Source organism: Phaenicophaeus curvirostris, chromosome 1 (genome assembly GCF_032191515.1).
Source record: "Phaenicophaeus curvirostris isolate KB17595 chromosome 1, BPBGC_Pcur_1.0, whole genome shotgun sequence".
NCBI classification, from domain to species: Eukaryota; Metazoa; Chordata; class Aves; order Cuculiformes; family Cuculidae; genus Phaenicophaeus; species Phaenicophaeus curvirostris.
In genome coordinates, this window is record NC_091392.1 from 116989881 (window position 1) to 117003650 (window position 13770).

At 41.9% G+C, this 13770-nt stretch overlaps 1 protein-coding gene across 2 annotated transcripts in view; it reads left to right on the forward strand.

The window, feature by feature from the left end:
* Window positions 1-13215, forward strand: part of PDE9A (phosphodiesterase 9A) — a 51442-nt gene extending 38227 nt beyond the window's left edge. For both annotated transcript variants that reach the window (XM_069872363.1, XM_069872354.1), the window contains 9 exons: window positions 218-304; window positions 3153-3257; window positions 4376-4458; window positions 5480-5636; window positions 6823-6936; window positions 7625-7729; window positions 9837-9965; window positions 10155-10250; window positions 12085-13215. In XM_069872363.1, the coding sequence (XP_069728464.1) occupies window positions 218-304; window positions 3153-3257; window positions 4376-4458; window positions 5480-5636; window positions 6823-6936; window positions 7625-7729; window positions 9837-9965; window positions 10155-10250; window positions 12085-12135 (927 nt within the window). In that variant the 3' untranslated portion in view covers window positions 12136-13215. The remainder of the gene's footprint in view (window positions 1-217; window positions 305-3152; window positions 3258-4375; window positions 4459-5479; window positions 5637-6822; window positions 6937-7624; window positions 7730-9836; window positions 9966-10154; window positions 10251-12084) is intronic.
* The last annotated feature ends 555 nt before the right edge of the window (window positions 13216-13770 follow it).

Below are 13770 nucleotides of genomic sequence, written 5' to 3' on the forward strand. Positions count from 1 at the left end.
TCAACAGCAGTCTTTCTACTTCAAAAAGCTTTCAGAATCTCTCTATGTCCCCTCTTGCACTGTCTTTAATCATGGAATCTTTGAACATTCTTCTTTCATCTTAACAAGGGGGGGTCTACAATTATCCAATGCTTGCAAGGAGGAAATTCCCTCTACAATGTGTTGTAAAGTGAAGTGATATTTACAAAGCAAATAACCTCTCTGTTCCTGGTTGCAGATGCTGAGTTGTTTGGAACATATGTACCATGATCTTGGCTTGGTAAAAGACTTCAACATCAATCCAATCACATTAAAGAGGTGGTTGGTAAGTATTACTAATTCCTGATATTTGCAATTTTTCAAATTAAAAAATCAATAAGCAAAACCTTTAGTCATGGGATTAACTTGATTTACATGAGTAATCCCACTGAAAGCAGTCAGTCTACACAAATTCTTAAAATTTAAGCACTTCAGCACATGTTTGCATTCTTGTGGTGGCTGATAACTTTTTTTTAACTGTTTTACATTTGTCTGCTGAGCTTTATATTCCTGAAAGCAGTTCACTTCTGGTGAATGCTCTTGGTACCTAATGCAAATGGAGACAAGTCGAGTGTCTTCAAATATGGCCCAAAATAGACAGTATGTGCAATAATCATTAGATATGCTAAATCACAGGGAATAAAAGAGCAAGGCAGGAAGGAAAAGGAGTTGCTGAGAAACTAAACAACTTTCTTTGGCTTAGTATTTAATGTTGTGAATGTTGCAGAAATTCAAGATGTGATAGAGATGAGATTATGCCAAAACTAAGATGTCTAAAGAAGAAACACCAAAATATTTAAAAATCAGTAAGTTTTCAGGCCCAAGGAAGCATTTACTAAAAATTTGAAGAGTATATCGGCTTTCTCAGAAAAACCTATCATGTCCCTAGAGAACTGTAGAACACTTAACATTTTTCCAATTGTTTAGAAAGGATTTAGAGACATTCTGAAGAACTGTATTTAGCAAAACTTACATCTCTACCTGCCGAATTGATTGAAACAATGGTGAAAAACATCATGATACAAAGTGCATCATATGTATGTTTCATATGATTCCTGTAGCAAAGATTTCTATTTCATTAATCTTTTCTAATTACCTGAAGAGTATGCACAGAATAGAGGGAATTGTTTTACGTGATTGCTGTAGATTCTCAGAAAGGCCCAAGCAAACTCCACAAATTCAGAGTTTGCTAGAAAACACAAAGCAAAACACTGAACTGGTTGTATCACAAAGTACTGCAAGAGCAAAAAGCATATGGGTACCGTGTACGCAGGGCAGTGACCATCACCACTTGGTGTGCTGCTGCAGGCTGAAGCTAATAAGTCGTTAGGCTGATGGGAGAATGGAATAAGGGATCAAATGGACCGATGTTACCATGTCACCACAGAAGACATAAGGCTTATCTGAAGTTTATACCTAACACTGTTTAAGTCTTTTTGGAAAAATAGTATAACTACATTAAAGGAGATGATACGAAAAATTATCAAGACCGAGGAAATCTCTCCTCAAAGAAGGCAGATGAAAAGCTCAATATTGTTGACCTTAGAAAGCAGCTGAACATAAGGGGTGAGATAAAAGCCAATACAATCAAGGCTAGCACAGAGCAGATAAAACAGAAAATTTCCTCCTCCTGTCTCACAGCCTGAAAACATGGGAAACAAGGTGATAAGTCAACACACATCAACATGCCACCCACACACATCACTGCAGGCAGCTTCCTGTTAGCTTGTACCTCCAAGTTATTTGTTAACATTAGCATTTAACACAGCCTTCTTCACAAGGGAGTTTATTAGGTAATTCCTACAAAGGTTAGACGGGGTGAAATTTCCTTTTTTAAGTACTAGCTTCACAAAACAGAAGATAATTTTAAAAAGCACAAAAGACTCTGCTTCAAACTATGATACTTCTCCAGGCACAGTATGGGCACCAGTTTAAACTTAAGTGGGTGAGAAAAAGCCACCTCATGCATACGCTTGCTTTTTTCTCCCACGTCCACTGGCTACAGAAATGTTCCAAAAAGAGGAAGAAAGGATGACTAATACAACCTAGTCACTCCAGACCTTCAGTACTCTGCATCAGGAGTCCCATGGGATGCTCTGGGCTCCACTGCTGGATGTACATGATACATCTGTGCGATATTGTACAGTGCCTGAGCACAACTGCAGTGTCTGTGTGGGGGCTGTGAGATACCACCCACCACCTGTTAGCCTGAATGTTGTGCTATTAGTTATTACTTTTAAAATAGAGTAATATATTTGTAAAGTTCATGCTGCAGAAGAATCTGAACAGCTTTTGCAATGAAGCCCTCAAACATTGAATAAGCATTGAAAACCCAGAGTTCTACTGACTTCATTCAGAGCTTTGAGGCTTCCTAGAAGTCAAATACCAGGATCCTGATGGGGCTTGAGATGGGGCTTCACACAACTAGCCCGACTGGCACTAGTGAGGACAGACGGAATGGCTAGCTTTAGCTTGCATTGGGGCAAATAGCTAGGATCTGTAGAAAGTTACAACACCAAAAATCAGTCCCATGTGCTTGTATGGCTAAATGTCCCATGCTGCCTAGCACAGGACATCCACACAGGTTTGCCAGTATACGTGTATTCACATCTTCACAAAGCAACACATCCCAAAGTGCCACCTCCTAGCATCTGCAAAGTACTTTTCATACCTGAAGATTTCAAAGCTGCAGTTCGCATTCAGAAAGAGAGAGGAACAGGAGTGCACTTTGGGTTCTTTACATCCCCCAAAGTTACCACTTAACCACTGCACAGTTTGAAATACAAAATACAGTATAAGAGCAGACTCCTGTATCAAGACTCAGATGCACTCGCAGCTGTGCTGGGATGTTTATCTGATTTACAGGGTGGTAGCTGGTATGAGAGAGAAGTTACTATGAGCTTTACTTGTTTACAAATTCTTGAAAGGCAGTAGTCTCTCACCTTCTCCCAGGAAGGTGGAGAGTGGAGAGGCCTTGTGCTGTCACTCTGCCCTAGCAGAAAATAAAGCTGGGCTCTACAGGACTCCTATAGGGACATATTGTGCTTTTGGGGAGACAGGGAAGTCTATGTAATTATGTTTTTATAAAGAAACAGCTCTCCTGTTTCTAACTGCTTCATTTTCTCTCCCTGCAGCTGTGTATTCATGACAATTACAGAAACAACCCCTTTCATAATTTCCGGCACTGCTTCTGTGTGACCCAGATGATGTACAGCATGATCTCGCTCTGCAGACTCCAGGTATGCCCCCCAGCTCAATAGCATCTTTCTAATCCCATCATGGAGTGCACATTTATCCACTGAGCACAACAACATCTGTGCTGCCTTTCTTGCAAAATGGGCCACCAGCTTGTTCACCAGTGATAAGGTTTGTGGTAGATGCACTTGCTCAGCCCCTGGGGAGATGGGGAGGTATGTTGTGTTTCTACCTCTGGCTGCCTACTTAGCTATCCCTGTCCCAAACCCCAGGCAGCTACACAACATTTGGAGGCTGCTAGGAAGCCACTTTTACCTTCTGGATAACCCCAACTTGTACATCAAAGCTCTTTTGGCACTAACATCGTGAAATTTCTGTCAATTGGATCCAAACACCTACTGAATTATGGTCTGTGGATGTGGTCTTCATCCATGACACAATATGTCCCACAAAAGGTTTTCTCCAAATACAAGCTACGGTAACTAATGCCTTGCATGCACAGTATATAAGATTTACATTCAACTTGTACTTTGTCCAAACCATAGACATAATATATTTCCTTTGACTGGATAACCTGTATTTATGTATTAATTTAATTTTGGTACAAACCAGATTTTATTCAGTTAAAAAACTCCTTTTTTCTCCATGCTTAAATATCTCGGTTACTTGCCTGAGTCTGTATTCTTGATGGAAAGGGTGTGAAGAAAAGCTTGTTTTAATGGAGCTGTTCAGAAGCTGCAGGAATGCAACACAATTTTTCTCACTCTTTCCGTAACTTTAGTTAATGCAGAATGCAACGGCATCTAAGCTATCTTACAGCCCTCCCCTAAATAATCAGGATGCTCAAATGACTTGTAAAAGACTTTGCTAATATCTCAGTGCTTTTATATGATCTCTGCAGTAACAGTAAGTTTCAAGCAAATTGCCTCCTCTGAGATGCTGTTTGTTAATGCAACAAAGACAAATCTGAGTCATTTTTGCTGGAAGGGAAGGCAGAATTCTCTTTCTTGACTGAGGTAAATTGATCTATGGAAAAATGCTTCATTTTGCTCAGATTTTCATTTCACTAAGAAGTAAATGTGGGTGGTTTTTTACTTGTTTTCATTTATGGGGATAGAAGAAGCAGAATTGCAACACTACATTAATGTTTCTTATTTTTCAGGAGAAATTTTCGCAAATTGACATCTTGATTCTCATGACTGCAGCAGTATGCCATGACTTGGACCATCCAGGCTATAATAATACGTGAGTCTGTCTCTTAATTCTCTTCCTTAAAATTTATTGGGAAGGTAATACCAGCTGGCGTTTTCAGTAGATCGGATTTTCCTTCTCACAGCTTGAGCTGGCTATGATCTTTCCCCAAGGCCCTGCTGTTCACTCACAAATGGGCCAAGGCTTCATGCAGAAATCTCAGGTCTGGATTGGGGTTGCCAGCTGTCCTTGGCTCTGTAAGGAAAATGTTTTTTTTCAGATTTTTATTCCAATGCCTTCCCCACTCCTGTGAAATTGAAATTAAATGTCTTACTGTGGGAGGGTGAGAGCATAAATTATTATAGCTTCATTAACTGAAGTGGAATAATTACAGTAAAATGCAAATGATTAACCTACACATTATTTCATAATTATAAGTCATGAAGTGCGCATTCATAGGAACATAGAATTATGGAATGGTTTGGGTTGATAGAGAGAGACCTTACAGATTGTCTAGTTCTGACCCCCCTGCCACTGGCAGGGACACCTTCCACTATATCAGGTTGCTTAAAGCCTCATCCAACCTGGCCTTGAACTCCTCTAGGGGTGGGACATGGTGTGAGGAAATTAGAATTGTTTACCCATGGACATTTTTGTATGCCTGAATGTTTGTATGGAAAAAAAAAAAAGAGAGAGAAAGAATCAAATTTATTTGTAGCTATTCGTTAAATAAGAGCAGAACCCAATACTGACTGGGATCAGTGAGAAACTATCTGTTAACATTAGTGGGGGTTGAATGAAGCCTAGACAGTTCCTTCTATGTTTGTTCTATGTCATTTTAAGTCACAGAGACTTGGTAAATTTTTTTTTCAAAAAAGCTACAGGGGAATAATGCCTGAGATGGTGTTAAAGTAATATCTATCTTCTCTAAAAAACTGATTTAGTATTAACAGTCAAAAAACAAACTGCAGCTAATTGAATAAGTACTGAAAAAAATGTAAATAAGAGTAAACAGCATGGTTTAGAGCAGCTGGTATGTGTCTGCAGGAGTTCTCATTGTTTTTTTTCATATCAGCTATCAGATAAATGCACGAACTGAGCTTGCAGTACGCTACAATGACATCTCCCCACTGGAGAACCACCACTGTGCTGTGGCTTTCCAGATCATTTCCCAGCCAGAATACAACATTTTCTCCAACGTCAACCAGGACCAATTCAAACAGATAAGACAGGTATAAATGCTGCTTCCATCTGTGTAATACAAACTGTGCCTGAAGATGAAAGGAAGCACAGACTTCCCTGCTGTACAATGCGAATGACTCATTCTCTCTGGAGAGCAGGACTAAAAAAGCCCCTCACACTGGAAGGATCCAAGAGGGATTCTTGGAGAATTTCCACAGCAGCACTCCCTGGAATGTCTTGCTGAGAAATAATGAATACATCCTGACTACTAAAGCCTACGGCTTTTTAGGGGTAGATATTTATATTGAAGGAGTCAATTAGCTCTGCCTGGGAAAGGATTAAGCTCCTATGGCAGAAGTTTATGCTTTAAGAGAACATTGTATTGATTTTAAGAGGGGCTTCAAAGTGGGATAAGATTTGCAACAGCAGAGCACTTGTACTGTTGGATGAGGCTCTGGTGGGCTGGGAGTCATCACAGTTGTCTCTGAGACAGCAAACAGTGTTACAATTCCCATTAGAGCACTGGGGGTCAAAATTAGGTCTTAGTTTTCCCGTTACACCTTCCTTACACACCAAATAAAAAACACAGACCAATGTAAGGGCTCAGATATTGGTCTGATTGGACTTGCTGATTCTGCCGGTACATGGGAAGTGGGCATGTGCCCCAAATGGATAGATCTGTATGAAAACCCACAAGTTAAAATGAACAATGTGTCTTCCCGTCATAAATGCGGCTCAGCAGGAGGATGCAGAGCTCCTAACACATTGGCTGCATCTGGGTATTTCAAAGCCCTTAATCCAGGGAGGATAAGAGCAGAGGACATCCACATCTACTGATTTTTGTTTCTTCTTAGGGCCAGTAAGAGTCAGCAGCAAAACCTATAGCATATTCCAAGAAGACGAAAGCGGATCTTGGCAAAGAGAGTGTGGCTTTTAACATCTTGTTGTGTACTTTGTTTTTCCACGATTAGTCAAGCAGAAAGAGGAAACCTCAATGCATCTAGAGTATCACACCACTGTTACAGATCAGCCCAGACACAATCTTTATATACTGTGAATTCCTTATAAGCCTCTTCCAATCTGCTTGGCAGTTTCAAGTCAGAAACTTCCCTTTACAGTGTTAACAATGTAATACACCTGAGGCTTAGTGTGCATAAGAAAGCCTCTGTTTCACTCTGCAATCATAGACTTTGTAAAGAATGTCAAGTTAATATGTGAACATATTTTCTTTACTAGGGGATAATTACATTAATCCTGGCTACAGACATGGCAAGACATGCAGAAATACTGGACTCTTTCAAGGAAAAAATGGAAAATTTTGATTACTCAAATGAAGAACACATGACCTGTGTAAGGATGTTTTGTAGATAGTTATTTTTCTGTGCATAGTGTGAAAGCTTGTGGATTAACATTTGTTTGTTTAAAAGGCAAGATTTAATATAGATTATCAAAAATTAATCCTTCCTTCATATTCTGCCCCAGCAAAAATAATTAAAATTTGGAATCACTCTACATAAACTAGATCATTCCAGCTTTAGAAATCTTAGAGTCACACCAAGAAATAAAAATATCTTTACTCTGTCAGGATACAAATTCTTATTGTCCATCACTGTGGGGCAAAAATTTTCCACAAGAGTACAAAATCTAATCTCCTCTACTTCCTAATCCAGTAGTCTTTGATGTTCAGGGAAGCCTCTCCCCAGCTGCCTCTGAGTGCTCCACAAGCAACTTCTCATTTGAGGCTGAATCTCTTCATGCAATAGAAAAATGCCTGTCACACTGTGACACATCCCAGTGCTACAGGCAGAGAAACTGAGGCAGAGAGGGGATACATGGTTTACAAAGGGTAACTGAGAGAGCGGAAAAGAATCCAGATCATTTAAGACTTAACTTTAAAGATCATTTAAGATTTAACCCTAAAACTGTTCTTTTGATTTGAAAATATTACCTCCCATTGCATTGTAAAGATAAAGGTTCTGGATAGAGGGGAAAAAGGCTGGCAATAGGATAGCAGTATTAAAGTATTATCCTCTTTCAGCTGAAGATGGTATTGATAAAATGTTGTGATATCTCCAACGAAGTCCGCCCGATGGAAGTAGCAGAGCCTTGGGTAGATTGCTTACTAGAGGAATATTTTATGCAGGTAAGAACAAGGGAGAGAGGCAGTTGCACAAATTGTTGCTCTTCCTGAATCCCACCTCAGATACATGTGTTCTCTAACACACCAAGCTAGCTCTAAGATGGAAAGGCTTCTTTTACAGAAAACTAGAGAAGGACGTCAGCACGAGAAACTGCTCAGAAAGCAAATGAATACAACTGATTGTAATTTGCAGATGAAAGACAATGGAAGCCTAGAAATCCTTATGCTAGCAGACTGAAGCTTATTATCTGTAAAGCAGCTGCATTGCAAGTTCATTTGATGTATAAATGATTTTTGAGCCAAAAGGGCAAGAGCACTGGCAAGAGAAAGTTGTCGAGTAAATTATATCAAATACCACTCAGGAACTAGTTAGGGTAATTTTCACTCCATTGTGAACATTCCCCTAAAGAGAAAGCAGAAGACTTGCTGAGAAGTGCAAAGTCAGAACTTAAGCTCCACAAACTATTGCTCCTCACGGGATTTTCAGCTGAACAAAGTTCTGATTGTTTTAATGATCCCCAGAAGAGAACCTTCAGCTGCCTCTGCTACCCGGGCTCCCAAGCCTTGTGTATGTGCTCCAGCAGTGAGATTGACAGAGAAGAGCGACAAAGCTGGTGAAGGGGCTGGAGAACAAGCCTTACGAGGAGCGACTGAGAGAGCTGGGGTTGTTTAGCCTGGAGAAGAGGAGGCTGAGGGGAGACCTCATTGCTCTCTACAACTACCTGAAGGGAGGTTGTGGAGAAGAGGGAGCTGGCCTCTTCTCCCAAGTGACAGGGGACAGGACAAGAGGGAATGGCCTCAAGCTCCACCAGGGGAGGTTCAGGCTTGAGATAAGGAAAAAATTCTTCACTGAAAGGGTCATTAGGCAATGGAATGGTCTGCCCAGGGAGGTGGTTGACTTGCCTTCCCTGGAGATGTTTAAGGTGCGGGTGGATGAGATACTGAGGGACATGGTTTAGAGATTGGTGGGAATGGTTGGACTCAATGATCCGGTGGGTCTCTTCCAACCTGGTGATTCTATGATCTCAAGCAACACACAATTGCAGTGCTCTGAGAAGGAGCAGATGCCAGTGCTTTCTTGTGTGTTTTTGTCTATACTTTATTAAGGTGCATGCCAAGGAAGGATTCTCACAAGAGACAAACATCCCAGATGATGTGCCAAAAATATTTCTAGCTCTATACATCTGTAGCTTTCTATTCAAAACTATGATATCTGTGTGCCTTACTGTTTTGGCCCTCCAGCAAGAGCATTACTTGCAAAAGACCTGATAATTGAGAGATCGTAGAGTCATAGAATCACCAGGTTGGAAAAGACCCATTGGATCATTGAGTCCAATCATTCCTGTCAAATACTAAATCATGCCTCTCAGCGCCTTGCCCACCTGTCCCTTAAACACCTCCAGGGAAGGTAACTCAACCACATCCCTGGGCAGCCTGTTCCAGTGCCCAATGACTGTTTCCGTGAAAAACTTTTTCCTAATGTTCAGCCTGATAAAGTCTGCTGTGGGGTATCTTTTTTGCATATACAGTCTGTGACTTCCTTGCACGTGAACATACATAGAAACAGGGAGTTATGTGGTCAAGTAGGTAGTTTGGTATACTCCTTGCAATCGGTGAAGCTATTCTGCATTGACCCAGCTAGCCAGAACTAATAATTAGTAAAGAAAGTTATATAATTTCTGGTTAAATACTTGAAAGTAATCACTTTCTGGAAAATGATGAGGAAATCAAAAACCTATTCCTTCTCTTCAAGAGTAGCAAGAGCCATTTCCACCTTTCTGAATGCTCAGAAATATTTTACCTCACAAGTCCCATGGGTTTGCAAAGGGAACCAGGTGGCCTCATTGTCCTATAAGCCTAGAGGTGAACACTTTTATACCAGTGCTGTGCAGAAGTAACTGAACAGAGTTCTCTTTATTCAGATGCTTGCTGTCATCAAAGTAGAATACATTGGTCCAAAGGAAGCATATTGCTATTCTGTGCTATCTTCAGACACCAGAGATCTGTATCTGAAGGCTACCACTCTTTAGCTAGTGATCTGCTTGGTACATTACTCTCCTGACAGGCTTCTAGCCAAGATTAGTATTTTTTAACTCTGATTTTGTTCCAGAGTGACCGAGAAAAATCTGAGGGACTTCCAGTGGCCCCATTCATGGACCGCGATAAAGTGACCAAGCCAACAGCACAGATCGGCTTCCTGAAGTTCGTTCTCATCCCCATGTTTGAAACAGTAACAAAGGTAGGACACTCAAGTCCAGAAGCGGAAGTGGGAGCATGAAGAGCTTCAGTGTTTGCTCTGACAGTTGTTTAATTAGCCAGGGAAATGGGAATGTGCAGTTCACACCTTGTCTTTCACCCCATTCCTAGCACCTACAAGTTAATGAATACAAAAGGAAATGTTGGTATTCTCTCTCTTGTTTTCACCTAGCTATTCCCAGAAGTGGAGGAGGTGATGCTGCAGCCCCTTTGGGAGTCCAGAGACCGCTATGAGGAATTAAAACAGATAGATGATGCTATGAAAGAGGTAAGCTTTAAATATCTCTTTGATAAAGCAAACATTTTGATTGAATAAGTCAAACATTATTGTTTAATAGCAGCTAAATTCCAAATGAGTGGGAATGCTTATGGCATAATTACAAACATTAAAAACACATTCATTATACGTGGCTGGAGAAAGGTGTGCACCATAAGCACTAAGAGTATGGCCTTGCAGAGCCGAGCAGGCATCACACAAGCACAGCTGCAGGGAGCTGCTTGCAGCAGAGGGACTTCAAGATAAAACCCAGAGATAACTGCCCGAGGGGATCATGTTAGCAAACATCTCTTCCTGGAAGGAGCTACCTTCCCCTGGGAAGGAGTTAGCCTGGGCTAAACTGCAGCAAAATGACCTGGGGTGGTTTAGGCTGGAGAAGAGGAGGCTGAGGGGAGACCTCATTGCTCTCTACAACTACCTGAAAGGAGGTTGTGGAGAGGAGGGTGCTGGCCTCTTCTCCCAAGTAACAGGGGACAGGACAAGAGGGAATGGCCTCAAGCTCCACCAGGGGAGGTTCAGGCTGGACATTAGGAAAAAGTGTTTCATGGAAAGGGTGATTGGGCACTGGAACAGGCTGCCCAGGGAGGGGGTTGAGTCACCTTCTCTGGAGGTGTTTAAGGGACAGGTGGAGGTGTTTAAGGGACAGGTGGAGTTGTTTAAGGCACTGAGGGGGATGGTTTAGTGTTTGATAGGAATGGTTGGACTCGATGATCCAGTGGGTCTTTTCCAACCTGGTGATTCTATGATTAAACACACTAATGAACCCATTTTGTGGCCCAGGCTGAGCGGGGACCTCCACTTACAGAGCATTTCTCATTTTGACATGTAAGGCTTAGGGGAAATAGGATAGACATTTCACAGTGTTCGCTTTCTCTGCATTGCTTGGCAGGGCAGAGACCGAGGCTGGGCCCTAGGAGGAGGTTCCCTGTGCACCCTGCAGCCCACAGTGCTGGGTCTGCACAGCTTCCTTGCACACCTCTTTGCTTCTTTGCTCTGCTAATGCAGACAATAAAACCAGCCCAAGTTGCATGGCTGTGTAGAGTTTTCCTGACATGAATGGATTTATCACTTAGACGGGATACTATCAGTCACTCTGTCATTTAGATAAATTGGGAAGTGTGCTGGAGCAGTGGTTGTGCTGCTATTGTTTGATACGTGGGAAATGAAGGTTCATTCACTTGATCACTCCCGGCTGGATGAGGGGAATAGTAGCTTTCTGATGTAGTCCCACTACCTCCCAAGTGCTTTGGAGGAAAAGCCCCTCAGCAGCACAAATGCTATGGCTGGTAAATCAAAGAGCACATGCTTTTAGGGCATTAAGTTATAAAGGAGAAGAAAGTCTTTTGGGCATTCTTCAATTTAGAGTGGAGCATTTCTCAAAGGAGGAGACAAGGACTCAAATGCAGTTGCCAGACTTTCTAAGTCCTAGTCATCTCTCCAGCTAAGCTGAGATTTTACTTCTGTGTTACAGAAGCTATCAAAAAAAATTATACAAAGTGATAGAGCATTAATTATGGTGTATTGGCATAAGAGGTCTTAGGAAAATACAAGATGCCTGGATTCAGAAATACCCTGAAACAAGAGGAGTTAGTTAATAATCTGAGAGCCTAGCACTGCAGATGATGAGATAGTGCTCTTTATTCAGGACATATATCCAAAGCTGTTTGGATGAAAAGGTCCCTGTGACACACCAAACTGCTGCCTGTTATTTCCTGAGAAATATTGCACATGCCTTGTGCAGGGATGAATGTTCGACTCACAGCAGTGGTGGAAAACAGTACTGTGTGAGTCAGGGATATTAATCCTGCTTTGCTCTTCATTTCAGCTGCAGAAAAAGAAAAGTGAAAGTTTGACCACCAGCAGTGCCGAAAAGTGAGACAAAATCATCTTGCACCAAAAACATAAACCCAAAGTTATTCTGGTTTTGAGAAAAGCTGTGTTTGCCAAACAGACGTGGTGGCTACATCAAAATCCAAGTGGGACCATGTACGCAGAGAGGTGGCAGGCACGGACGCCTTGCCTGACTGTCTGCCTGCCCAGGCATCTTGTCTACAGCCTGCAGCCTGCTCGCACAGGTGCTGCTGCCACCGGGCACCAAGGGCTCCCCTCACTCCAGCACGCCCACTGCAGCAGAGCAGAACTTGCCCTGCAGACATTCCACACGTTGCGGCACGGCTCAGATCTTCTGTAGATTCGCCTTTTTGATGACCACATTGACCACGCTCTGCAGAGACAAGGCAGAATTTAGCTGATCCTTTTCTGGAAAACGATCCACTGGGATCCAAAAACAAAAGGAAAAGTTGTTTTAGTTAAGAAACTATACATATGTGTACAGCAGTATGCTAATTACAGCATAGCCTAACAGATGCTTATATTCTGACGGGGGTCCTGGCATATATTTTTATTTGCCTAGTAGGCCCTATGACACATTTCTTTGTATTATTCTCTGAATTTTATAGTGTTCACAGTACATTCAGAAGCCCAGCATAGTGGATGCAGGTTTTTTGTTTGTTTGTTTTCTACACTAGAAGAAACCTTAGTGAGTGAGCTTGCAGGTTTGCTTTGTGGCTTCATGCAGCTAGATGTCACAGAACTCTTCAGCACGAGAAAAGAAGGGAGCACAAAGCTGAAACCACTGTGCAAGCATATTTTTATCCTTGTGGACGCAAAAAGCAACAACAAGAAAAACCTTCAAAGATGTACAGATTTTTTTTTTTTTACTTTTAAACTGATCTGCTAAATAATATATTCTTCTACAGAAGTGGGTGTCATACTTGCTTTTTTTTACATTTACATGAGAACTTTCTGTTTCTAAAGACAAATGCTTTCATAATGAATGAAAGGTAAAGGGCTGTAAAGGAGAGGGGAGGGTTGGTTCTCCTTAAGAGGAGCCTTTGACATGATCGTCTACAACATCCTTCTCTCTAAATTGGTGAAATATGGATTTAATGGGTGGACTGTTCAGTAATAAGAGACTGGTTGGATGGTTGTATTGGAAGAGTAGTGGTCAACAGCTTGATGTCCAGATGGAGATCCATGACAAGTGGTGTCCCTCAGGGGTCTGCTGTTTAATATCTTCATCATTTATACAGAGGGCAAGACTGAGTGCACCCTCAGCACGTTTGTGGATGACACCAAGCTGAGTGGTACAGTTGCCGCACTGGAAAGACGGGATGTCATCCAGAGGGACCTGGACAGGCTGGAGAAGTGGGCCTGTGAGAACCTCATGAGGTTCAATAAGGCCAAGTACAAGGTCCTACACCTGGGTCAGGGCAATCCCCGATTTCCGTATACGATAGAGGATGATGTCATTGAGAGCTGCCCTGCAGAGAAGGACTTGGGTGTGCTGGTTGATGAGAAGCTCAACATGAGCAGATAATGTGCACTCCATGTAGTGATAGGACCAGGGGGGATGACTATAAATTGGAGAGGGGCAGATTTAGACTAGACATAAGGAAGAATTTCTTCACCGTGAGGGTGGTGAGGCACCGGCACAGGTTGCCCAGGGAAG